The 26,104-nt window shown below is 39.6% G+C and overlaps 1 protein-coding gene across 4 annotated transcripts in view; it reads left to right on the top strand.

The window, feature by feature from the left end:
- Positions 1–26,104, top strand: part of NRXN3 (neurexin 3) — a 1,615,508-nt gene that overhangs the window by 1,406,259 nt on the left and 183,145 nt on the right. For all 4 annotated transcript variants that reach the window (XM_060004108.1, XM_060004110.1, XM_069540412.1 and 1 more), the window contains one exon: positions 14,990–15,161. In XM_060004108.1, coding sequence (XP_059860091.1) covers positions 14,990–15,161 — 172 coding nt within the window. The remainder of the gene's footprint in view (positions 1–14,989; positions 15,162–26,104) is intronic.

Below are 26,104 nucleotides of genomic sequence, written 5' to 3'. Positions count from 1 at the left end.
CTGGAATGTCTAGTTCCAGGACAGGGAGTTTCTACTTTGAAGCCCACTCAGAACTGATTATACCTCTTCATGGAAACTGACTAGAATGACCTAGTCTGTAGTGAAGGGTCAAGGGACTAAATTGGGTTTGGAATTATCAACTAATGTCATTGTGCCCGGGGAGATGTACTGGGAGGCTTTCCTAGGGAAGTAACAATGAGTGATAAGAGAAAGGGGTTAGCAAGAGCAGACAGGGAAGATACCACAGGACATGTATTGTAGACCCGCCACTTTCTGGCTGTGTGAGCTTGCTTTGCCAAGTTTACCTCTGTAAAAAGGGCACTTGAATAGAACATAGAGTAGGAGCAAGTCAGATTATCCACCCATACTCGTTGCTCACCCTGTGTTCTGAGGGCCAGACGAGTTTAGACCAGATATTCAAAATTCACATATATGTACACACGGGCATGCCCTCAGGTACACGTGTGTATTGTATGTGTTGTGTTTGTGTTGTGTGCATGAATACATCCCTCATAGAAGGAGTATTGTGAGCAATGAATTAGACTATATATGTAAATGTTTATAGATCAGTTTCCGTCATGCAATGCATGCCTTATGGGTGTTTGCTGTGTGGCTGAAGTTTTGTACTCCCTACTGCAGAGTTTCCAATAGTGACACTATTCATACTATAGGGCAGGTATTTCTTGGCTGGGTATTGTTGGATACTGAGCAACATTTCTGGCCTATACCCCCTAGAGACCATTAGCGCCCCAAACCTAGTTATGACAAGCAAAAATGTCTCCAGGCATTGCCAAATGTCCCTGGGTACCAAATCACCCCAGTTGAAACCATAGCCCTAGTGGAACCAAAACATGAATATAAGGAATTCATTCCCAGACTTTAGCAAGTATCTAAATCACCAGGAGAGCTTGTGAACATACGGATTGCTGGGTCCCACTCCAGGGTTTCTGATTCAGAGTCTGGTTTTAGATCCAAGAATTTACATTTCTAATGAGTTCCTAAGTGATGCTGATGCTGATGCTGCTTCCAGAACCACAAGTGTGTAAGTGTGTAAGTGTGTAGGTAAGATGTAAGACACTCTGCTTTCACACTGTGTGTGCGCGCGCACAGTGTGCATACGTGCCAGGTGGGCGTGGGGGTGGGGGGACAAGCCATTTTGAGATGCATTTTCTCGGTGAAAAATTTTTGTCTACATTTTTTAAAAAGCAAAAACGTGATTATTCCATCAACTTATGCTCTCTGTAAAATTCAACAGTATAGAAACTCACAAAGTTAGTTTCTGTTGCCGCTAGACCCCACTTTACGTCCCAGATAGTGCACGTAGTACCAATTTCGTATTATCCTTCCAGACGTTCTTCCCTTTCTCCTTCCCTCCCCCCACCCTCTCTCTCTCTCTCTCTCTGTATCTATGTATAAATATATATATATATATATATATATATGTACGTGTATGTATAATTTTTTGAAAAATAGAACTGGGATTATAATGTAAAAAAAAAAGATGTAAGATATTCTGGAAGAATTCTTGGTGATTTAAAAAGTGCTTCCTAATTTTGAGGATTTTGATGTTACTGTGAGCACAGGGCTTAAGGTCTCTTTATTAAGGCCATTGGGTGGTTCCTCACAGCTGTGGCAGAGATTTGGGGAACAAGCAAGGCATTTATGGGAGATGTTCAGTCTGTCCTGGGTTTTAGTCAGCACTGCCCTGCCAGCTGTCACCTGAATCCTGCCAGGAGACTGCTCCAGGCCCTGGTGAAACACTGGGACTCCTACAGAAATGAACTTTTAATTTTCACTTTATAGTCAGACTTAACTACCAAATGAGGCAGTGTGACATTGGGGTCTGTCAATATGAAATGCATGTTCAGAGTGGATTTGAAGGACTTGATGACTGAGGATGCCGGTGTGTAACCGGTGATTGTTAGAGCCCTGGCTCTGACTTGCATCTTATTTACTTGCACCAGCTGTCTCGTCCTTCCTTGATTTCCCTCCTTGGGTCAGAGTTCCTGTTGTCCTGAGCTGTCATCCATGCTCTCTCTCTCTTTTTTTTCTTTTCTGGGAGTTAGAGATGGAACTGTCTTGAGCTATTTATCAGTCTTATCTCTCCTGACCCTCTGTTAGTCTTTCGGCCTGTGGATCTAATCCACTTTAATTGATTGATCTTGTGCAACCAGACATCAGGAAAACAACAGGAGAAGCACAACTGCAGCTGGGGGGGAAGATGGATACAATTTTGCTGGGTGGGCACAAAGGTCATAGAGACCTGTGCAGATTTAGGAAAATAGAATTTATTTCCAAGCCATTTAACATGAATTTTCTAGGGACAGTCTGTACGGATTCTGGAGTTGATGATCTTGAATGGGAGACAGTCATTTCAAATACACAGAGAAGAATTTGCCAAGATTTTATTCATTTCTCTTAAGTACCATTCAACACAGGCATTATTATTATTGTTGTCTTTGTATTGTTATACCGACAGTTGAGACCTGTTCCAGATCATCTGGGCAACAAGATACAGAGTCTTGACTGGGCTCAGGTCTTCTGCTTCTAGATCTTAAAGGCTCTAGGACCCAGAGCAGACATTTTCTTCTTTCCTCCCTGCCCTTCCTGCCACACACACAGCCACATTTAAACTCCTCGAAGGAAGGAGACTGGGTCATTGTCATGGGATGACAGTGGAAGTCCAAACTCTCGCCGTTGCACAGGTTGGAGCCTTGTCAGTTTGAGTGATCCTGGATAGGATTATTCTCTATCTTGGACTTCTTGAGGGAGAGACCTGGTCTCAAATTCCTTCATAGCACATGGCTTTGCACACCAGAAGTGCACACTCACTGCTTATTATCTAACAGTTGTCTTGGGTCTAGAACAAGGAGATTATAATATTGAAAGAATGTATTTATGATCTTCACTGAAAGATAATTAATAGCCACGTAAAGAACCCATACATGATCTAATAAATGCAGGGTGTTTTATCCTAGTGAACTCCAATAAAATCCTCCTATAGTCAAAATTACCTGATGAATCAAGTAAATTGTACCTTATCTTTTTGTATTTTACAAATTGCATATATAAAGCATAATGAGACTATATGTTTTGCCCAAGATTTATTGCAAAAAAAATTCTCAGTACAAATGACCAATTCACTGCTTTATCCCAGACTGTTCAAATCCTAGTTAGCCTCCCATGGTATAAAAGCATATTAGCACAGTTTTTTCTATCACAACCACATATTATAATTTATATTCATTCATTCACGTATCCATTAATTTAACAAGTGTTTGCTGAGCACCTGTTAGGATCCCTACATTTGAAATACACACAAATAGTTTAGGCAGACAGGTTAGGCAGGTTATACAGATGTAAAGTGTGTAATATGTAATACATATACCATTTTCTATAAATAACTCAGTTGCAACTTGAATACATGTGATGGAAACATAACAAGGTGGAAAACCCATGGGTTTTAAAGTCAGACAGACCTGTATTCTAATATTAAATATATATTTTAGTACTCGTGCGAATTCTCAATTGTCTGAATCTTGATCTTTTTAACCTATAAAATTTGGAGGGGGGATTGGAACCAAGATGGCAGAGTAGAAGGATGTGCTCTCACTCCCTCTTGCTTGAACACCAGAATCACAACTAGCTGCTGGACAATCAGCAACAGAAAGACACCAGAACTCATCAAAATGGTACCCCACATCCAAAGACAAAGGAGAAGCCACAATGAGATGGTAGGAGGGGCACAATCAAAGTAAAATCAAATCCCATAACTGCTGGGTGGGTGACTCACAGTCTGGAGAACACTTATACCACAGAAGTCCAACCACTGGAGTGGAGGTTCTGAGCCCCATGTCAGGCTTCCCAACCTGGGGGTCCAGCAATGGGAGGAGGAATTCCTAGAGAATCATATTTTGAAGGCTACAGGGATTTGATTGCAGGACTTCGACAGGACTGGGAGAAACAGAGACTCCACTCTTGGAGGGCACACACAAAGTAGTGTGTGCATCGGGACCCAGGGGCAGCGGCAGTGACCCCAAGGGAGACTGAACCAGACCTACCTGCTGGTGTTGGACAGTCTCCTGCAGAGGCGGGGGCTGGCTGTGGATCACCTTGGGGATGAGGACACTGGCAGCAGAAGTTCTGGGAAGTACTCCTTGGTGTGAGCCCTCCCAGAGTGTGTCATTAGCCCCACCAAAGAGCCGAGGTAGGCTCCAGTGTTGGGTTGCCTCCAGCCAAACAACCAAAAGGGAGGGAACCCAGGCCCACCCATCAGCAGTCAAGCGGATTAAAGTTTTACTGAGCTCCCACCACCATAGCAACAGTCAGCTCTACCCACCACCAGTCCCTCCCATCAGGAAACTTGCATAAGCCTCTTAGATAGCCTCATCCACCAGAGGGCAAACAGCAGAAGCAAGAAGAACTACAGTCCTGCAGCCTGTGGAACAAAACCACATTCACAGAAAGACAGACAAGATGAAAAGACAGAGGGCTATGTACCAGATAAAGGAACAAGATAAAACCCCAGAAAAACAACTAAATGAAGTGGAGATAGGCAACCTTCCAGAAAAAAAATTCAGAATAATGATAGTGAAGATGATCCAGGACCTCGGAAAAAAAATGGAGGCAAAGATTGAGAAGATGCAAGAAATATTTGACAAAGATCAAGAAGAATTAAAGAACAAACAAACAGAGATGAACAATACAATAACCGAAATGAAAAGTGCACTAGAAGGAATCAATAGCAGAATACCTGAGGCAGAAGAATGGATAAGTGACCTGGAAGACATAATGGTGGAATTCCCTGCTGCGGAACAGAATAAAGAAAAAAGAATGAAAAGAAATGAAGACAGCCTACAAGACCTCGGGGACAACATTAAATGCAACAACATTCACATTATAGGGGTCCCAGAAGGAAAAGAGAGAGAGAAAGGACCAGAGAAAATATTTGAAGAGATTATAGTCGAAAACTTCCCTAACATGGGAAAGGAAATAGCCACCCAAGTCCAAGAAGCACACAAAGTCCAATACAGGATAAACCCAAGGAGAAACACGCCGAGACACATAGTAATCAATTGGCAAAAATTAAAGACAAGAAAAATTATTGAAAGCAGCAAGGGAAGAACAACAAATAACATACAAGGGAATTCCCATAAGGTTAACAGCTGATTTCTCAGCAGAAACTCTACAAGCCAGAACGGAGTGGCATGATATACTTAAAGTGATGAAAGGGAAGAACCTACAACCAAGATTACTCTACCTGGCAAGGATCTCATTCAGATTCGATGGAGAACACAAAAGCTTTACAGACAAGCAAAAGGTAAGAGAATTCAGCACCACCAAACCAGCTCTACAAAAACTGCTAAAGGAACTTCTCTAAGTGGGAAACACAAGACAAGAAAAGGACCTACAAAAACAAACCCAGAACAATTAAGAAAATGCTCATAGGAACACACATATCGATAATTACCTTAACCATGAATGGGTTAAATGCTACAACCAAAAGACACAGGCTTGCTGAATGGATACAAAAACAAGACCCATATATATACTGTCTACAAGAGACCCACTTCAGACCCAGGGACACACAGATTGAGAGTGAGGGGATGGAAAAAGGTATTCCATGCAAATGGAAATCAAAAGAAAGCTGGAGTAGCGATACTCGTATCAGATAAAATATACTTTAAAATAAACACTGTTACAAGAGATAAGGAGGGACACTACATAATGATCAAAGGATCAATGCAAGAAGAAGATATAACAATTATAAATATATATGCACCCAACGTAGGAGCACCTCAATACATAAGGCAACTGCTAACAACTATAAAAGAGGAAATCGACAGTAACACAATAATCGTTCAGGACTTTAACACCTCACTTACACCAACTGACAGATCATCCAAAATGAAAATAAATAAGGAAACAGAAACTTTAAATGACACAGTAAACTAGATAGATTTAATTGATATTTATAGCACATTCCATTGAAAAACAGCAGATTACACTTTCTTCTCAAGTGCACACAGAACATTCTCCAGGATAGATCTTGGGTCACAAATCAAGCCTCAGTAAATTTAAGAAAACTGAAATCATATCAAGCATCATTTCTGACCACAACGCTATGAGATTAGAAATCAATTACAGGGAAAAAAACGTAGGAAACATAAACACATGGAAGCTAAAAAATATGTTACTAAATAATCAAGAGATCACTGAAGAAATCAAAGAGGAAATCAAAAAACACCTAGAGATAAATGACAATGAACCCCCGATAATCCAAAACCTATGGGATGCAGCAAAAGCAGTTCTAAGAGGGAAGTTTATAGCTATACAAGCCTGCCTCATGAAACAAGAAAAATCTCAAATAAACAATCTAACCTTACACCTAAAGGAACTAGAGAAAGAAGAACAAACAAAACCCAAAGTTAGCAGAAGGAAAGAAATCATAAAGATCAGAGCAGAAATAAATGAAATAGAAACAAAGAAAACAATAGCAAAGATCAATAAAACTAAAAGCTGGTCCTTTGAGAAGATAAACAAAATTGATAAACCATTAGCCAGACTCATCAAGAAAAAGAGGGAGAGGACTCAAATCAATAAAATTAGAGATGAAAAAGGAGAAGTTACAACAGACACCACAGAAATACAAAGCATCCTAAGAGACTACTACAAGCAACTCTATGCCAATAAAATGGACAACCTGGAAGAAATGGACAAATTCTTAGAAAGGTATAACCTTCCAAGACTGAATCAGGAAGAATTAGAAAATATGAACAGACCAATCACAAATAATGAAACTGAAACTATGATTAAAAACTTTCCAACAAACAAAAGTCCAGGACCAGATGGCTTCACAGGTGAATTCTAACAAACATTTAGAGAGGAGCTAATACCCATCCTTCTCAAACTCTTCCAAAAAATTGCAGAGGAAGGAACACTCCCAAACTCATTCTATGAGGCCACCATCACCCTGGTACCAAAACCAGACAAAGATACTACAAAAAAAGAAAAGTACAGACCAATATCACTGATGAATATAAATGCAAAAATCCTCAACAAAGTACTAGCAAACAGCATCCAACAACACATTAAAAAATCATACACCATGATCAAGTGAGATTTATCCCAGGGATGCAAGGCTTCTTCATTATACACAAATCAATCAATGTGATACACAATCTTAATAAATTGAAGAATAAAAACCATATGATCATCTCAATAGATGCAGAAAAAGCTTTTGACAAAATTCAACACCCATTTATGATAAAAACTCTCCAGAAAGTGGGCATAGAGGGAACCTACCTCAACATAATAAAGACCATATATAACAAACCCACAGCAAACATTCTCAGTGGTGAAAAACTGAAAGCGTTTCCTCTAAGATCAGGAACAAGACAAGGTTGTCCACTCTTGCCATTATTTTTCAACATAGTTTTGGAAGTCCTAGCCACAGCAATCAGAGGAGAAAAAGAAATAAAAGGAATACAAATTGGAAAAGAAGAAGTAAAACTGTCACTGTTCGCAGATGACATGATATACATAGTGAATCCTAAAGATGCCACCAGAAAACTACTAGAGCTGATCAATGAATTTGGTAAAGTTACAGGATACAAAATTAATGCACAGAAATCTGTTGCATTCCTATACACTAATGATGAAAAATCTGAAAGAGAAGTTAAGGAAACACTCCCATTTACCATTGCAACAAAAAGAATAAAATACCTAGGAATAAACCTACCTGGATAGACAAAAGACCTGTACGCAGAAAACTATAAGACACTGATGAAAGAAATTAAAGATGTTACAAACAGATGGAGAGACATACCATGATCTTGGATTGGAAGAATCAATATTGTGAAAATGACTATACTACCCAAAGCAATCTACAGATTCAATGCAATCCTTATCAAATTACCAATGGCGGGCTTCCCTGGATGTGCAGTGGTTGAGACTCTGCCTGCCGATGCAGGGGACGCAGGTTCGTGCCCCAGTCTGGGAAGATCCCACATGCTGCGGAGCGGCTGGGCCAGTGAGCTATGCCGCTGTGCCTGCGTGTCCGGAGCCTGTGTTCTGCAACGGGAGAGCCCACAACAGTGAGAGGACTGCATACCGCAAAAAAAAAAAAAAGAAGAAAGAAAATTACCAATGGCATTTTTTACAGAACTAGAACAAAAAATCTTAAAATTTGTATGGACACAAAAGACCCCAAATAGCCAAAGCAGTCTTGAGGGAAAAAAACGGAGCTGGAGGAATCAGACTCCCTGACTTCAGACTGTACTATAAAGCTACAGTAATCAAGACAATATGGTACTGGCACAAAAACAGAAACATAGATCAATGGAACAGGATAGAAAGCCCAGAGATAAACCCACGCACCTATGGTCAACTAATCTATGACAAAGGAGGCAAAGATATACAATGGAGAAAAGACAGGCTCTTCAATAAGTGGTGCTGGGAAAACTGGACAGCTACATGTAACAGAATGAAATTAAAACACTCCCTAACACCATATGCAAAAATGAACTCAAAATGGATTACAGACCCAAATATAAGACCGGACACTATAAAACTCTTAGAGGAAAACATAGGGAGAACACTCTTTCACATAAATCACAGCAAGATCTTTTTTGATCCACCTCCTAGAGTAATGGAAATAAAAACAAAAATAAATGGGACCTAATGAAATTTCAAAGCTTTTGCACAGCAAAGGAAACCATAAACAAGACGAAAATACAACCCTCAGAATGGGAGAAAATATTTACAAACGAATCAACGGACAAAGGATTAATCTCCAAAATATACAAACAGCTCATGCAGCTCAATATTAAAAAAAGAAACAACCAATCCAAAAATGGGCAGAAGACCTAAAGAGACATTTCTCCAAAGAAGACATGCAGATGGCCAAGAAGCACATGAAAAGCTGCTCAACATCACTAATTATTAGAGATATGCAAATCAGAACTACAATGACGTATCACCTCACACCAGTAAGAATGGGCATCATCAGAATATCTACAAACAACAAATGCTGGAGAGGGTGTGGAGAAAAGGGAACCCTCTTGCACTGTGAGTGGGCATGTAAATTGATACAGCCACTATGGAGAACAGTATGGAGGTTCCTTAAAAAACTAAAAATAGAATTACCATATGATCCAGCAATCCCACTACTGGGCATATACCCAGAGCAAACCATAATTCAAAAAGACACATGCACCCCAATGTTCATTGCAGCACTACTTACAATAGCCAGGCCATGGAAGCAACCTAAATGCCCACAACAGACGAATGGATAAAGAAGATGTGGTATATATATGCAATGGAATATTACTCAGCCATAAAAAGGAACAAAATGGGGTCATTTGTAGAGATATGGATGGACCTAGAGACTGTCATACAGAGTGAAGTAAGTCAGAAGGAGAAAAACAAATATCGTATACTAACGCATATATGTGGAACCTAGAAAAATGGTACAGATGAACTGGTTTGCAGGGCAGAAACTGAGACACAGATGTAGAGAACAAACGTATGGACACCAAGGGGGGAAAGCGGCAGGGGGGTGGGGGTGATGGTGTGATGAATTGGGAGATTGGGTTTGACATGTATACACTGATGTGTATAAAATGGATGACTAATAAGAACCTGCTGTATAAAAAAATTAAGTTAAATTTAAAAATTAAAAAAAAAGAAATGTAGGTAAAATTCAATTTTTATACTAAATTGTTAGGCTATGTCTTAGAATGAAAAGATAGAACAAATCTAATTTTTTATCGTTTTACTTGGAACTCTGAACACAAGAGTATAATGAAGTTTTTTAAGTGGAATAAACTTTCCAGATCAACTAACTTAGCAGTTCTCAAATCTTTTGGTCTTAAGACCCCTTTAAACTTAAAAAAATGATAAGCCCAAAGAGCTTTTGTTAACGTGAGTTATATCTAGTGATGTTTACCCTGTTAGAAATTAAAACCATGAAACATTTAAAGTAGCTGTTTATTAATCCATTTAGAAATGAGTAATAAGCCCAATTCATGTTCACATAAATAACAATTTTTGAAAAACAGTATTTTAAAAATTACTGATAATGGCATTGTTTTACATCTTTGCAAATCTCTTTCATGTCTGGCTTAATAAAATATAGCTGGATTCTCCTAAATGCTTCTACATTCAAAAAAGAAAAACATTGTAAGGGTAATTGTGGGAATTTGAAAATTATTCTGTTAAAAATACTTGTTGAGCACCTACTCCATCATCCAGATAGTCTGGGTTATGCCGCAGTAACAGACAGCTTCAAATGCCAATATTTGGTGGCATAAAGCAACCAAGCTTTGTTTCTCGTGTTTTCCATGTCGACTGTAGTGTGGCTTGTCGTCATTCTCCCTCAATGACCCAGATTGACAAAGAAGTCACTACTAGGAATTTGCTGAGTGCAGTGGTTCAGAGCAAATGGGAGAATTCTGGCAGGCCTCAAACCAGCAATTAAACGGATGGCTCAGTAGTAACACCTGATTTTTTTGGTCAACACTGGTCCATTGGCCCTACCCATCACAAGCGGACCCAGAATTTCTCTCTCCTATGAGCCCATAATGGAGAACTACCAAAATGTGGTAAACAGTGCCACTGATTACTTTATTTACTATAAGCCAGACTCTGAAATGAGTATGGCAGACCTGATGGTGTCTGGCCCCCAAGCAGGCTCACATTCATGTTGTTATTGTTTTACCACCTAGCACTGAACTCACAAATTCTGTGTGAAGCCTAGAAGTTAAGATATGGAGAACTGCTTCCTTTGCATAGCATCCTGGCACACATTTGAGAGCCCCAGTTCTGTTTCTGTCAGCTGCAATTTTCTGAAATAGCAGATGGTGCATTTTGCCTTCCCCTGGGGCGCTCTGGAATGAATGAAGAGATCGCCTTCAGGGAGTTCTTTATTCCTGAGGATATTTCTTGCCCCTGTGCATTTCTGCTCCTGAAATCTGACCCTGGTGTTGGTAGCATCTCTTGGGTCACCTCCATAGCAATCAGTGCTGTTTGGCTGATGGAGGGTCAGAGAGGTGGAGCTGGACTAATTTGAGAGACCATGTGGGCTCATAAAGAGTCATTACTGATAAAGAATGACTTACTGGCTATTTAAAGACAGCCATTTTCTGTACTGTTCAGTTTTTCCCTGAATGCACTTGAGGATTCTTTGGTAATGTCTTCTGATTTACCACTTGTCTTTGTTTTTAACATCAAGGAGTAACATAGATTGAAGTGATTGCCTTGGTAGCAACTCTAGTGGTGAAGGGTATGGAGTTATTAAAATTTATAGTCTTGCTGTTTTTGCACCTACACTTTTGCTTATCTCGGAGAGGCTTATAAAAGGCACCAAGGAATGTGGAGAGAGAGCAACTACCGAATCGTGGCAGGAAATCAACCGTGCAAATGTTGGTTTTTTTAGTGTTCTATTTGCTAAAATGTACATTTATTTTTACAATATTTCTTAATGACAGTGTTGCCAAGCCAACCAGTCCTTGGCTCATGCCACTAGTGTCACCTGCACTAATGGCGGGGGGGGAAGAAAGAGGAGAGGTGACTTACAATTATTGAGGTCCCAAAATATTGAGGTCCCAAAATATGCACAGCTTTGTGCCAGGTGCTTCACACATATGTGTTCTCCTAAAATCCTCACTGCCATTTGCCTTTCTCCCTCCACGTGATCCTTTATAAAAGAAACACCAGAAGTTAAACAACCTGCCCCAGGTCATGCAGCTTTAAGAATCAGAGGTATTATTTGAACCAAGATATGCTAAAACCCATGTTTATCATATCGAACCAGTGAACTTCTCCAGCAATCACAGTGTTTTAAATAGTCAAATGACTGGATGGTTTCCTTCTCTTGATCTCATGTATACCTTATACTGGTATAATATTTTATTATTCATAAAGTACTGTCATGTTAATTATAACATTTCAGCCTTATAACAGCCCTCCAAAGTATGTAAAGCTAGTATCCTATCCCCATAATATATTATCAAGAAATGGGTTCAGAAAAGTTAAGTAACTTGCCCCAGGTTAGTCAGGGCTGACTCCAAAGCCAGTGCTTTTTATCCTTCACATCATCTCTTCTCTGGACACATGAGCCAGCACACTTTATTTTCATGGCAGCTGAGCATGATGGATTCAAGCCTGGGCAACTGTTTGGGTATTTGTCACAAAGCTTATAATAAACTGAGACAAAGCAGTTAGCCACAGATTATAATGCCACTGTGGTCCCATGACAAATGACAAGGAGGTTGCAGTAATGAAATCTCATTAGAGATTTCATTACTGCGAGTGAAAAGACCACATCTGAGGTCCAGCACAGGCACATTTACCACTGCAGGAAACACAATGAAACATCTGAGTAAGGGTCTCCACTGACATTGGCAACGTGCTAGCAGGATTAGGAAGACCTCCCCCAAACAGTGATTGCAATAGCGAATGTGTGGCGCCTAAGATAAGGACCAAATATTTATTCTGGCAGAGATTAGATCTTCTCTTTTCCTGAATCTATTATGGATCTTGCAGAAAATCTGCCGAAGAAGATATCTCACTGATCAGCCTACTCTGTGAGCCAGAACTGTACTTTGCCACTGCTGCTGCTGAAAAGCTGCAGAAGGCTGGTCTAAAAGTCTCCTCTCCATCCATGATTAATTAGTGACTGAGGTGAATTGAATCACTAGCAGTCCTTTACATGCATCCAGGATTTATACAGTGGTTTCTCATTGAGGAACAGTGATGCAATAAACAGTCCACATTTGTGGGGTGGGCAGAGGAGCAATGGTGTCTGCAGTCATGGTTTTTTCACTCCTCCAGTCCTTCAATTCTGCTAAAAAGATTATGACTCAGGTTATTATAGCCTTGCTTATTTAGGCACGAGGGTGATTAGGTACCAACACACACACACACACACACACACACACACACACACACACACACACACATCCTTAGAAGTGCATGCCAACTCTTTAAGAGAAAGCAGAAAAGTCATATTGTCATTTCTGCATTCCCAGAGAATTAAGGAGAAAGAATAAAATGGATCATAATATTATTAATTATGGGCATGAAAGATGTGGAAGAACCGACCATCAGGTTCACTTATCCATGCATCATGTTTTAATAGTAGGTATTTTGTTTAGTGCTGGAGGTGCAGAGATAGGAAAACAAAACAAAACAAAGCTGAGAACACAGTGTCTCAATAAACAGCGATTTAAGAAATCCTGTTTCTTAGAAACTTAAGAAAATGAGTATGTTTAGTCACCATTTGGGGAGGCACCTGAATTGCTTCTCCCAGAGAACAGAACATGGGTATTGCAGACACCATTTTACATTGTGTGCTGTGCTATCAGGGCACAAAGGAAGCAATGATGTCCACCCTGTATCTCAGCATCCCTGCATGCTGAAATCAGCCTCTTTTGATCAGCCTAGATTCCTACTTTTTATGATTAAGGCTCCTAGGTCCTTATTCATCCTTTTATTGGGCACAAGATGTGTTCACATAACTAAAGGAAAATTGGCTAGTTAAGGAAAGCCTGTCTTTTGGAAAAATAAGTGAAGTCTAGCAAACTATATGGAAAGCAGTACCTAAAATCTCACGAGAAGTCTCAATTTATTGACTTTAAGCATAGTGAGTGCTTAATGAATAGTGTATTTATGTATTGAATGAATGAATGGATGAACCGAAGTTACTAAACTTGAGATTCAGTGAAGTCTTTCCTATGTCTTAGTTTGTGTGGATTCTGGACTTCTTTTCCCATATCCTCCTCCTTCCTTTCCTCCCCCGCTTCCTCCTTCTCCTTCTTCTTGAATAGAAGGAAATAGAGGGTAACAGAGACTATGTGGACAAATACTGTGACTCAGTCTTGTAGAACATCAGAATCACAACTAAATTTTATTGTTTTTGAAAGTCCAACCGTTTGCCAATAAGCCAGACTCTTAGAGAAATGGAGAAAGATGTTTCTTTTCTCTCCTTGCCCATTTCCTCCTGACACCCTGCGTGCTGATACCTTTCAGAGAGGTTGTGAGCGACTGATTATACCTGATCCGTGAGGTTACTTTCATTTTGTGTCTTCTTCTGAATACTAATGCCAACTCTTAGTCATAGGTTATTAAAGGAGAAGAGTAAGAGTTTTAATAACATTGTTATTTATATTTCAGTGTTTCTGGGCACTTCCCAGGGTGTGGATGTGTCAACACCACCACCATCACCTTCGTTGCCCTAATGTTACTCTTCTGGAATTCATTGTGTTTTCCCTCCCAGAAGTCTATGTAGGGCCCCAGAGGTTCTTTTCTGCTGTGTAACATAAAGCTATAGCACTGAATATGACCTCCTTCTTTGACTTAACCTTAGGAATAGGGCTACAAGTGTTGGAAAGGTGCCAGCTTCTGACTTGGAAAACCCCAGTTCAGTTTCAGTGAGCCCCACTGAGGATACATTTCCTATGTTCTTTATACCTACAGAAAGTATCACCAAGAGTAAGTCTATAGTGCTAGCTGCTATGGTTTGGGCTCCTAACCATTCTGTACCCCTCCTCTTGGCCTTGTTTGCCCCCCAGAGTGCAAGCAGGCTTGCATTTCCTCTTTAATCCTAAATCTGAATTGTGAAGTAACCTACAATTCAGTGTCTGATTAGCCTCTTCTAGAAAACATGCCTAATTCATCTCACAGAACCTTGCAGTGTCATTACTCACTTGTTAGGTAGTTCTGTGGTTCCAGCTTTGATGTCTGTTGAGGGCAATCCAATGATGTAACCTGTGCAGTGCAGCCTCTGAGAGCAATTTGGGTGGTTTTATATCATTGGCTTTTATGTTCAGGATGAAAGCCCACGGAGAAATGTAGGATACTATTATTAACTTCAAGCCGACAGTTCTCTCTGGGTACCTACAGATTCATTGTTAGTTGGAGGATCAACTTTAAAGGGAGAAAACCTTGTGGTTAGTGATAACTTGCCTTTTGTGTTTCTTTATTATAGGAACAGGGGAAAATTGGAGTTGTCTTCAATATTGGCACAGTTGACATCTCCATCAAAGAGGAGAGGACCCCGGTAAATGATGGCAAATACCACGTGGTGCGCTTTACCAGGAACGGCGGCAACGCCACGCTTCAGGTGGACAACTGGCCAGTGAATGAGCATTATCCCACAGGTACATGTTTTACTCTCAATGACCAGACTCTCTTTTGTTCTCCCATTCTTACTTCTAACTGGTGATTTTCTCATGACTGTCACCACATCATTAAAACACTGAATATTAGGCACACATTCATATTTTTTTGGTTGAAAAAAGAAGTGATATCTTTCGGACTTGGTCCAGTACAGGGAGCTTCTGGAGACTTACTAACTATGCACTGAACACTTACTTTGTCCATCTGATTAATACTGCTGACTGGCTCATACCAAATACAATGATTATGGATTTTCCGGGGCACTGCAAAGGATGAGCAATGGAGGGAAGGGTACACCATCTCTAAAATAAACTATTGTCAGTAATCATGGAATAATCAATATGAGATCTGGGCTCTGTGGTGTTCTTGAACATACAGATGGCCAGAGATGGCAGAAAGACTGTGAAAGGAAGTTTACTAAACTTGAGATGATGAACATCAAGTCAGAGTAACAATGAGAGAAAAACTATGGGTGGAATTCCATTCATTTCGTTGACTTGGCCAGTTTTTGCTCCCTCACTTACACTAGCCTGCCTTGATTTTCAGAGGTTGGTCCTAGTAGGCATTTTAATAGCAGGCATGCTGGTGTGGGAGGGAGAGGGGCTGATCATCTGTTGAAATCTTATAGTCAAGGAGCATTCACCAACAAACTCCCAGAGCCAGATGGCCAAATCAAGGACAATGGGGGGAAAGGTTGCCTTCTTTCAAAAGATCATTCAAATCATCCCTTAGCTTTCCCTCTCATCTCTCACTTCTACCAGGAAAGAGCCCTGAACCCTGATCATAAGAGTGCCAGGAATGGAAGGGAAAATACTTTAGCTAAAGGCCTTTGCTCCATCATTACATTATCACCTGGTAGATGCAAGAGAATAGCTCAGAATATTGAACTTGTCACTAATGTGGGCATTTATGCTATGTCTAACTCTCTATCTCCTACACTCCAAACGGCCCATCATTTTCTCACTGTTATCTTCTTACTTCCTTTATAGTGAGGTGAGCACAGAGGTAAGGAAGCCGGAAGCACATTTCCAGAAATGTAAGAGCCCTTTAGCTAATAATCATCACACTTGAGAGAAATACGTAAATTTGCCTATTTGTGGCCCAAGAATGTTGAATGACTTGAAGGCTGTGATTATTTTTTCATGCCTAAGTTAGCATTACTTTTCTTTAAATGCCAATTAGAAGTAACTGTGCTCCTGGGTTTCTCCTCTGTTAGCCAGGGTCTTCCTATGTCTGCTTTAAGTATTATGGGAGCATTCACAAGGAGCATACAAGACCCCCAAAATACTGAAGCAAAAAGCCCCACCCACTCATTTATCTACCATCTCAGTCTCTGTACCATATCCATCTCAGTCTCTGCTGGGAGTCTTTTCACATACTACTCTTAGCACTTCTTAGATTAAGGCACAAAAATGACCATGTGCATTTATCTTTGAGACTTTGAAGGAAGCCAGAGGTGTTAGCAGCTACTGTGAATTCTCATCGTCATCCAAATGCACTAGACACTAATAGACCTGATTTTTAAATGCTTCTTAAACTCTGGGGGATGAGCGATGGGAGGAATCGAAATAGCCTAAAATCTTAAAAACTGTTAACTTGTTCATAAGAAAAATCAATCCCTCTCTATGCATATTATCATTGGCCCTGATACTGTTGCTGTAGGGTCTGTTGTGTTTCTATTAGGAATTTCAAAGATTCTAAATTGATGCTAACCACTTGCCCTGAGCCAATGTAGGATTCTGAGTTTGCTGCCAGAAATGAGAAGGCTCTTTAATGGTCATTTTTAAAACCACATGTATGTAAGAAAACCAGTGACCCTTGCTGTGTGCCTATCTCTTTGTATGTTTAGTTCCAAATTACGGGTTGCTTCCTATGTTTTCAAAACAGAACAAACCTTTCTTCAATGGCATTGCTTCCCACTGAAAACCATTATTACTAGTAACTGTTGGTAACTGTCATTTGGTAATAATATGTGTTGTTATTAGAGGACATGATACAGTAAAGCAGTTATAAGTATGGGCTTTGGAGTCAACTGGCTAGAGTTGGGATCTTGGTGCCATTAGCTATAATTCTGAGGCCCACTAGATTAAGACCTTGAAAGCCCTAAGCACTAAAATATTTGGTGCATGTCCCCACAAATAATTCAAAATATAACAACTATAAACTAAGTGTAAGAATTTCTAACAGTTCTGACTTTTCTTCTCTGATGATCACTATAATGCTTTCAAAATATAGCAGATTCTTCCTCCCCACATTCTCATTTGTTACCCTCTCTGCTTTCTTGGTTCTCTAGGTAAGTGCTTATTCCTCCTATTTGGTGATCCAGTTCCAAACCTTAGGCAAGATATTGAACCTCCCAAGTCTCTGTTTCCGAGTCTATACGATGGGATGATGGTAATACTTACTTTCTAGGGCTAATGTGAATATGCATGTAAAATACCCAACATAATGTCAGGTAAGTCAATACTCAATGAACGTTAGCTATGAGGATTACCAAACATTTGAGTAGCATTTTTTGCTATTATATATTCACTCATATAGACTACTTCATTTTGACTATTAAATAGCCTGTAAATTAGGTAGGGTAGGTATTTTTATTCTCCATTTCAAATTTAAAATGAGACCCAGGGAGATATTGTGTTTTTTCTATGAGGGAATAGTCATGAGAGAATAGTAAATGAGGGACAGAACTAGGACCAGAGTCTCCTGTTCCCAGCTGAGCACAATTTCCAATATTGCTCCCATAGCAAATTGGGGGATATTTTGGAAGATGAATAGATAGAAATGAGCATCTTTCTTGTGTCATGTTAGATTTATTCCTTTTCTTAAAGTATCATGTTCCAAAGATCAGTAACCACACAAAGGTGGTTATTGTGAGATGGGGAGTCAAAAATCCTCTTTTAAGAAAGAAAAGTTTTCTTAGCTGGGCTAAAAGACTCATTTGTAATGAGACGAAGCTGTCCTCCTAACAACGATGGCAATGTGCTTCCATGAAGCAACTCAAAGAATACTGAGTATTTAAAGGAGCTGTCACCTTACTCCATTGCCTAGATTGGAAAATGGTTTTGGGAAGTCCAACATTCTAGTTGGACTAGGACTTCCTAGGAGTGGCTCACTTTTTCAGCCTTGGATACCTTATTTTCTCTCCCACCTGCTTCCCTGTGCTACTGAAAGGATCCATTTTGCTAAATTTAAAGCTCCATTAGAGCAATCTGGCAATATTTATTTAATTTATTTTAAACGATAAGATCAAAATAACCCCTGTATCTAGGTATCAAAAAATAAAGCCACCTGGTCATGCAATCTTGACACAATTTCTGCAAAAATGATGTATCCATTCTTTTTCCAAGCCATTCTGTTTCATCACTAGTGATAAGTCTATAAACCAACAAGAGGAGTTCAGTTGTGCTACTTGTCTATAGCTAACGTTTAAACAGTAGAGAAATATAACTCCTACAGAATAGTCACTTACGTCATCTCACTCAGAAGGCATGCTCTCAGGAAACCGTGTCTGCTCTCCAAGTCCCTGTGCACCAGGATGAGTGGGTCAACTCCAGAACCTTCTCATACTCATTTATAGGATTTTATGTGCCTCTACTGAAACATCCCACTGTGAAGTATTTAGAAACCAGCTGGGCCCATGGCATGTAGCATTGACTTTTTGTGAATCAGGAAGGATCCAAAATGAAAATACTTCTATAGCCATCAGAATCTTGTATCACTTAATTCTGGGAGATATAACTCAAAAGCAGCTTCTTTCTTTGAACCTGAAAATAGAAAGGCTAAGGAACACGAGAGGGAAATAAAAGAAGAATCAGCCCAGAGTTATCCAGGCACTGACAAATGTTCCTTATAAAGCCTCTAATTGCTGTCTTGACACAATGCAGTGGAGGGGACAAGAGGGGGGAGATGAACGGTGAGTTGAGCAGGAGGAATTAATTTTAGCCCCAGCTCTAGGTCCCCTGGGAGGCTGAGCTGACTGGGGCTGTTAAAGATCCTCTCTCTGCTGTGAATAGGTGACTGGTTATGTCATCAGGGCTTTCAGAACACTGAACATGGTACAGGAAGGAGCTTTTTAGGTCAGAGCCAGGCTTCCTGGAAAATGAAGACTGATAAGCAGCTTCAATGTGTAAGACTTTCCGTCTTCCCATGGCAGGTGGTGCTGAGGAGAGCAGAGTCTCAATGTTTTTTTTTCCCTTTTCCTTGATATCGCACACTAAGTTCATGGAAGTGCTCTTGATTGGTTTCCCTTTCCTCGGTCAGTAAAATGTCCACCGATGACCTATGCTTCAATCCTGCTTGACCACCCAACTCAGATCATGGCAAAGATGTAGACGTGGCTCCCCTTCAAGGACATTGGATGGGAAAACTCTTTCTTTATATTTGAATGTTTCAAATTCCAAAGAACATTTTCTTTATGGGGACTGAAAGTAAAAACATTTCTGTGGTGCTTACTGATGCTCTAAGTGCCTTCCTACGCATCACTGCGTGTGTGCCTCACTCCCTCCTGTGAGGGTACTTGCTTTGGTATTATTACCACCATACTCATATTAAGGTTACATCGTTGAGGCTCTGAGAGTCAAAATAACTTACCCGATATCACACAGTTGAGGGGCAGACTCAGGATTCCTATCCTGATACTCAGATTGCACCCCCTCAAATTTCTTTCTCCTATCAGTTTTATTGATACTGACACGAGGTTATTAGTTTTGTTGTTTATTCCATTAGAGTATCCTCAAATAGAAGTCCTTGCCTGGACTCGTTTAGTTAGTAGCGTTCCTCAGCCTTGATGCTATTGAGATTTGGGGCTGGATAATTCTTTGCTGGGCGGGCTGCCCTGTGCATTGTAGGATGTTTGTCAGAATCCGTAATTTCCACCCCCTTGATGCCAGTAGCGTCTCCACAAACGCCAAATGTCTGCTGGGGGACAAAACTGCCCCCATTCGAGAATTACCGAGTTAAAGAAAGTCTCCAACATATTTTATTTCAAATGCTTATTATCCTTTCATTGTTTAGACAGTATGCCTGGGGGTAAGAGAGATTTTTTTTGTTCACATCTCATCCTAGATTATTGAGACTTTGAAGGGTTAAAAACAAGTCTGCGTACTTGACATAATGCTGAAATTTCTCAGGCCTTGGGTTTTCATTAATTCCTAGCCAGGAGGTTTTCTTTCCTTTTCTTTCGTCTTTGCCTGCAAACATTTGAGGCCTTGCCAGATTTGAAGCACACATTAAAATAAGCCCCATCTACCTGCTCATTCATCCGTTCAGGACTAGTGTTACTTTCAGTTTGACTGCAGAAAAAACACAGATAGTGAAGTCCTGCAAAGGGAATAGGAAGCATAAATACAACCAAAAGGGAAAGCCATATTTGAGCATGGTTTTAAGACTGTAGCGATATAGCATCAACACGAGAGAGGCTTACTGAGTGAATGTGTTTGAACATTGCTAAGTACATTTTAAAATCATCTTGCAATAAGTTCTTCAAACATTTGGTCACAAAATGTATCAATTAATCAATCAAACCAGTGCATGCTAAATACTTGCATTGCTAAATAGTCATTTTTTTCCAATTTGTCAGGAACGAATTAGGACTCACAGGTAGGTGAGTTTCCATTTCCAAGGGACTTTTAACTTGCTAGGGTTGGTGACGTGTGTGTGTGTGTGTGTGTGTGTGTGTGTGTGTGTGTGTGTGTGTGTGTGTGTGTGTGTGTGTGTGTGTGTGAAGCAGCATCCTTTAACCTGGCTGCCAATGATATTCTCTTGGGAATTTTTTAAAACTCTGTGGCTGCTCAGGCCCGTCCCAGGTAATCAGATTTAATCGGTCTGGGGTGTGGCCCCTGTATCAGCAGCTTCAGTATCACCTGGGAGGTTGTTAAAAATGCAGAACCTTGGGCCCCACCCCAAACCTACTGAATTAGAATCTGAATTTAACAAGGTCCCCAGGTGACTCATGTGCACAGTAAAAATTGAGAAGCACTGGTCCAGACATCAGTATTTTTAGGGAGCTCCTAAGTGATTCTATATGCAGCTAGGTTTGAGAATCACTGATATTTAGAAAGCTAAAAATGTCTCTTTTTCTTCGTTCAGACTGCGTGCTGGTGCTGTTCAATATGGTAGCCACTAACCACACATAGCCACACTTGCAATGTGACTGGTATGACTGAGGCCCTAAAGGTTTACTTTTATTGTGCAATTATTATGTCGTAGGCACTGAGGGATTTAAATACATCTTTCACTCAATCCTCAGGCTGACACTATGAGGCTAGTGGCTCGTGGCTGGTATTGGACGGTGCAGGACTAGGATATACTGTCTCTTATTTCCTTCTGTCTGTTTTACATAATGTAAATCTTCATTTATACCATTAATAAAATAATGGGCCTTTGCCTTCATACATCTTCTGAACTCATCTAACGTGTTTTGTCTTTACACAGTCACTGGGATAATAACTCCACTCAGTTCATGGGGCTGTGGTCCCAGAGATGTAGAAAATGGAGATGCCACCATCTCTCGGCCAAACTCACCCAGATGGTGATGGCTGTTCTTGGTTGAGCGTTTACTACATACTCTGTACTTTATGTTCAATATCTTATTTAGCCTTAATATAACACTAGAGGTCAATGTTAGCACTATCCCCATTTTAGAGACTAAGAACAGTTCCAAGAGCTCAGGTACTTACCTGGCTCACAGCGTAAGTGGAAACGCTGGTACTCCAACCCAAGACCACCTGACTTGAGAGTTCTAGTTTTTCATCACACTCTGCTCCTTCCAGGGATTCACTTTGATACCCTAGAACACTTGCAAGCCCCAGGAATTCTGGTCTTATCTCAAGTCTTGACAATTTAGAATTTTTCTCTCAAGTTAAATTTTCAATTTCTGCCAAGTTAGAAGTCAGCACTAACCTGGGCATTTATGACATTTGCCTTCCTCTACACCATCGCTCAGACCTTGGGGACTTGCAGCGTCTTTCCTTTCATGATCCCATTTTACCTTCTAGCAACATATCTAAGCGGACAGGAAGAGCTTTATTAAATTATTAAATGAAAGTCTATTTTACTGTTTCATGGTCTTACTTGGAGAATGAGAGAGTGGTGAGAGAGTGCTTAGTATTTTTTTCTTTAATTTTTGTTTTATCAGACAAACCTCCTTTCTCTTCTGTGAATTCCCAGCTACAAGATAAATAGCCTTGTATCTTACAAGTTAAATACAATTACTGCTATCAAACCTAGAGCCTTTCTCTCCCTGTAAATGTCTCTTAGAAGCTGATAAGAGTTTCAAGGCAAACTGTGGGCTTCTGCCTAATGCTAAAATTAAACATAACCACCCAGAAGACAAAAAGACAAGCATGTGTACATAGATGTATGTAACATATATTTACATATATTCACATATGCTTACATATATACTTAATCATCCTATGGAAGGGAAGAACATTTCTGATAGACACAGACACACATAGCACGTGAGCACATGGACACATGGCATGTGCTCCTGCGACATTAAGCTAACACATGACTCAAGGTTATTTATAAAATAATTAAATAGCACACAAAGGAGCTTGTCATAATGATGAAGCTGTCTATCAGATAATATGATAGCAATTACAGTAACTAAAGAGATTTATTTGTGAACAGGGCAGTCCTTTTGATCTAGAGGGCTGTTGAGCAAAAGAATAATTTTCCTGGAAAATTCTGTAGGACTTTATAAAATGTACACCTTAGTTTTAAGTCCTGGTTTATGTTTTTCTCATCTTCAGTAGACTGTCTTTGGATTTAAAGAAACTGGATTTTTACTAATTAAAATGTGCACGATAATTGTTTATTTACTCCTAAGTTAAATATTATACATATTATAGTCCAGGGACTCAATGAAATAAGTTATGAGAAATTTGAGGGTCACTTTTAGGCACTATTTAAGTAGGAATGTAACAAAAAAGATTTCTTAATTTCTATGAACAGTGAGTACATTTTTATTAAACCAAATCCATGGAATGATACTTTGAAGATTAGAATTACAGTATGGTCACAATGTTATGTGATTTTCAAATTTCATTTGAGATAGTGTGACATAAAAATACTAATAACATCTTACTCTTTGCAAGGCCTTTATAATAAGAATTCTTCTGAATTAAAACAGTCATCAAATATTGCATAATTTCAAAGCTGGGCTAAGTGAGTTACAAGTTTTATTTGTCCTATTGTCACAGAGAAGCTCCAGTTTAAGTAGTAAATGAAATTATGGCCTGCAGAATTTGTTCTTAATTATGAAAATCTAGAATTATTATCCTAGCCTAAAACACAATTACCCTATACTGTTTTCTCTCTGCCCCAGAGTTATGTGGGCAGCAAATGTCCTAACACACACCCAAGAGTATAGCTTTATTTATAGGAAAACTTCCCAATTTTCAGTCTCTTCAGTTTAAGCTTTGCACAAGTTTGCAGGGTCCCTATAGTTATTTAAAGCCTAAAAAAGAATGTTTAGCTTCTTCGAGGAAAATAGTACATAAATATCCAATAATAATAATATATATTCACATACAGTATGTCATTTATAATTCTATAAAGCACAGAGGGTAATGAAAGGCACTCTAAACTGTAAATCACTCAAATCGATTGTAATCATATTGCAGCTCATCTCAAAGAGATAAAGACCTTCCACTCCTCTGAAATCCCTGTCAATACCCCAGCAGGCTAAAGAAGGGGGAAAGGAGGGTCAGAGGAAGAAGGACAGATGAGTCAAGGTTAAAGAGGCACTTTTAATCTTCAGTTCATGAAGTTAATGTGGATTGAATTAGATTCCCAGTGATAGTTACAGTTTGCGCCATGAGGTGCATTTCTTTTCCACATGGTAGTTTTATAGCTTTACCATAAGTCCCTGACATTGTGTTGGCCTGGTTGGAGGGATCTGACAAATGCCAGTGATGGATAAGCAGTGCTGCATAAGAACACTTGGGGACCAGGTACAGAATTAGAAAATGACAGTTTAAGTCAAAAGCTAAAGGTTATAGCAAAACAAATTAAGGAAGTAAGTGAATAATAGGCCAGAAAAAAATTTTATATTGCATTTTCAAATAGCAGAAACACTTCAAATGTCTTTTTATTAACTGATGTTGCCTTTTATATATAAAAAAAGGTGTTGCTAATCTCCTTCCTCATCAGTGGAGTGGGTTTGAGTGGAGTGGTCTCCTTATGCATTCATTCATTCACCATTCAACAAATATTTATTCAAAGTCTACTTTACATGTGAATCCAAGCTAGGTGATGGCCATACAGTGGGAAATAAAACAAAACCCCTGCCCTCAAGGATTTTATAGTCTAGTGGAAGAGGAATGCATGTACCCAAGCAAGATAATCTTAATACTAAATTTGATTGTGCAGTTATTCAGTCTCAAGCACTGAACTGGGTTCTTATATTAAATCTTCACAGTAGCCCTAAGAGGTAGAGACTATTTTTGTCACCATTTTACAGATAGGAATATGGAGGTTTATGACATTAACTCCCAGGGTCATAAACTAGTACTTAAAGACCTGCAACTCAAGTCTGTATCTCTTAGAAGCAAACTTAATGCTTCTATGCTCTATACTACATTGTACCTGCAGTTCCAAAGAGTGCAACAGGGTGCTATCAGGTGAGATCTGGGTTCAGTGGCACACGTAAGTGTCTGATGGAGCCTGAGGACCAGACAAGGGTGGGCATAGGATGGAATTTGGGCTGTAACCTTGGGCTCTCTAGGACAATGCTAACAAGTTCTGTTCCCCTACCTAGACATACACAAGCATAAACTGTGACCTGACCTACACCTTTCACACTGAGGGAACTAATGGGCAGGCATCGTGCATAGATTGTTTCACTTAGTGTAATCTGTCCAGTGATCGCAAGAGAGAAATATTAATCTCCCTCTTTTACAGAAGAATAAACCAAGGCTCAAGGAGTTTGAGCATATTTGCTGCAGTCACAGGGCCAGAAAGTGTCAACACTGGGATTCTACACAGATTTGTTTGTTCCTACACTCCTCTCCCTTTCTGCTACCCTACTTTTCCATCTGTTGCCCAGGAGCGTTCCAGTGTGCACTGTATATGGAGCTCGAATTCATTTGGTTGACAGATGTACATTCACATGCAAATCTACTATTGTTTCTCACATCCCAGTGCATGCAGTACACTCTGTAATCACATTATTAAACATTTACTAGAAATGTGCTTCTGCCCTATGCACAATTGCCAGTCTCAATGTTTAATTAAACTCGATTTGTCTTCATTTTAATCACATCATAGAAATGTGGTTTTCTCAGAGTTCAATGGTGAAATCTTCATTCCAAATGCCTACCAGTGTTTCAGAGCTGTATATCCTGGATAAGGGAATGAGGAGAGAACAAAATATCCTTGCATAAAGGATTTTAAGGGAATAATATTAGTTAATAATAGATAATACTGACATAGTACTTATTCTGTCCCAGGTTCATGGATTATCATATTGAATCCTTCTTACAGCGTCCTGGAAAGGGATTCTGTTATTATTCCCATTTTAGAGATGAGGAAACTGAGTCTCAGAGAGGTTAAGTAACATACTGTCCAGTATCATACAACTAGTAGGTGATAGGGCCAATTTGGATTTGAATATAGGCATGGAGACGCTGATACCTTTATTTAGAGAAACTTTTTCTGCAAAAGGCCAAATAATGAATATTATTGTCTTTGCAAGCCATAAGGTCTTTGTTGCAGCTATTTAACGCTGCTGTTACAGTGCAAAACCAACCATAGACAATTCATAAATGAATAGACATGGCTGTGTTCTAATAAAACAATGTACAAAAACAAGCTGTGAAGAGCCAGATTTGCTCCTCCTTTGTAGGTGGGGCCCCCTGGTCTAGATTATGCATGTTTTGAAACTTATAGCTGTTTTTACTGACCGATAAGCTTTATT

The sequence above is a fragment of the Delphinus delphis genome, chromosome 2 (genome assembly GCF_949987515.2).
Source record: "Delphinus delphis chromosome 2, mDelDel1.2, whole genome shotgun sequence".
Classification (NCBI taxonomy): Eukaryota; Metazoa; Chordata; class Mammalia; order Artiodactyla; family Delphinidae; genus Delphinus; species Delphinus delphis.
Note: the sequence above shows the minus strand (reverse complement) of the source record. Positions and strands in the feature narration are given on the sequence as shown.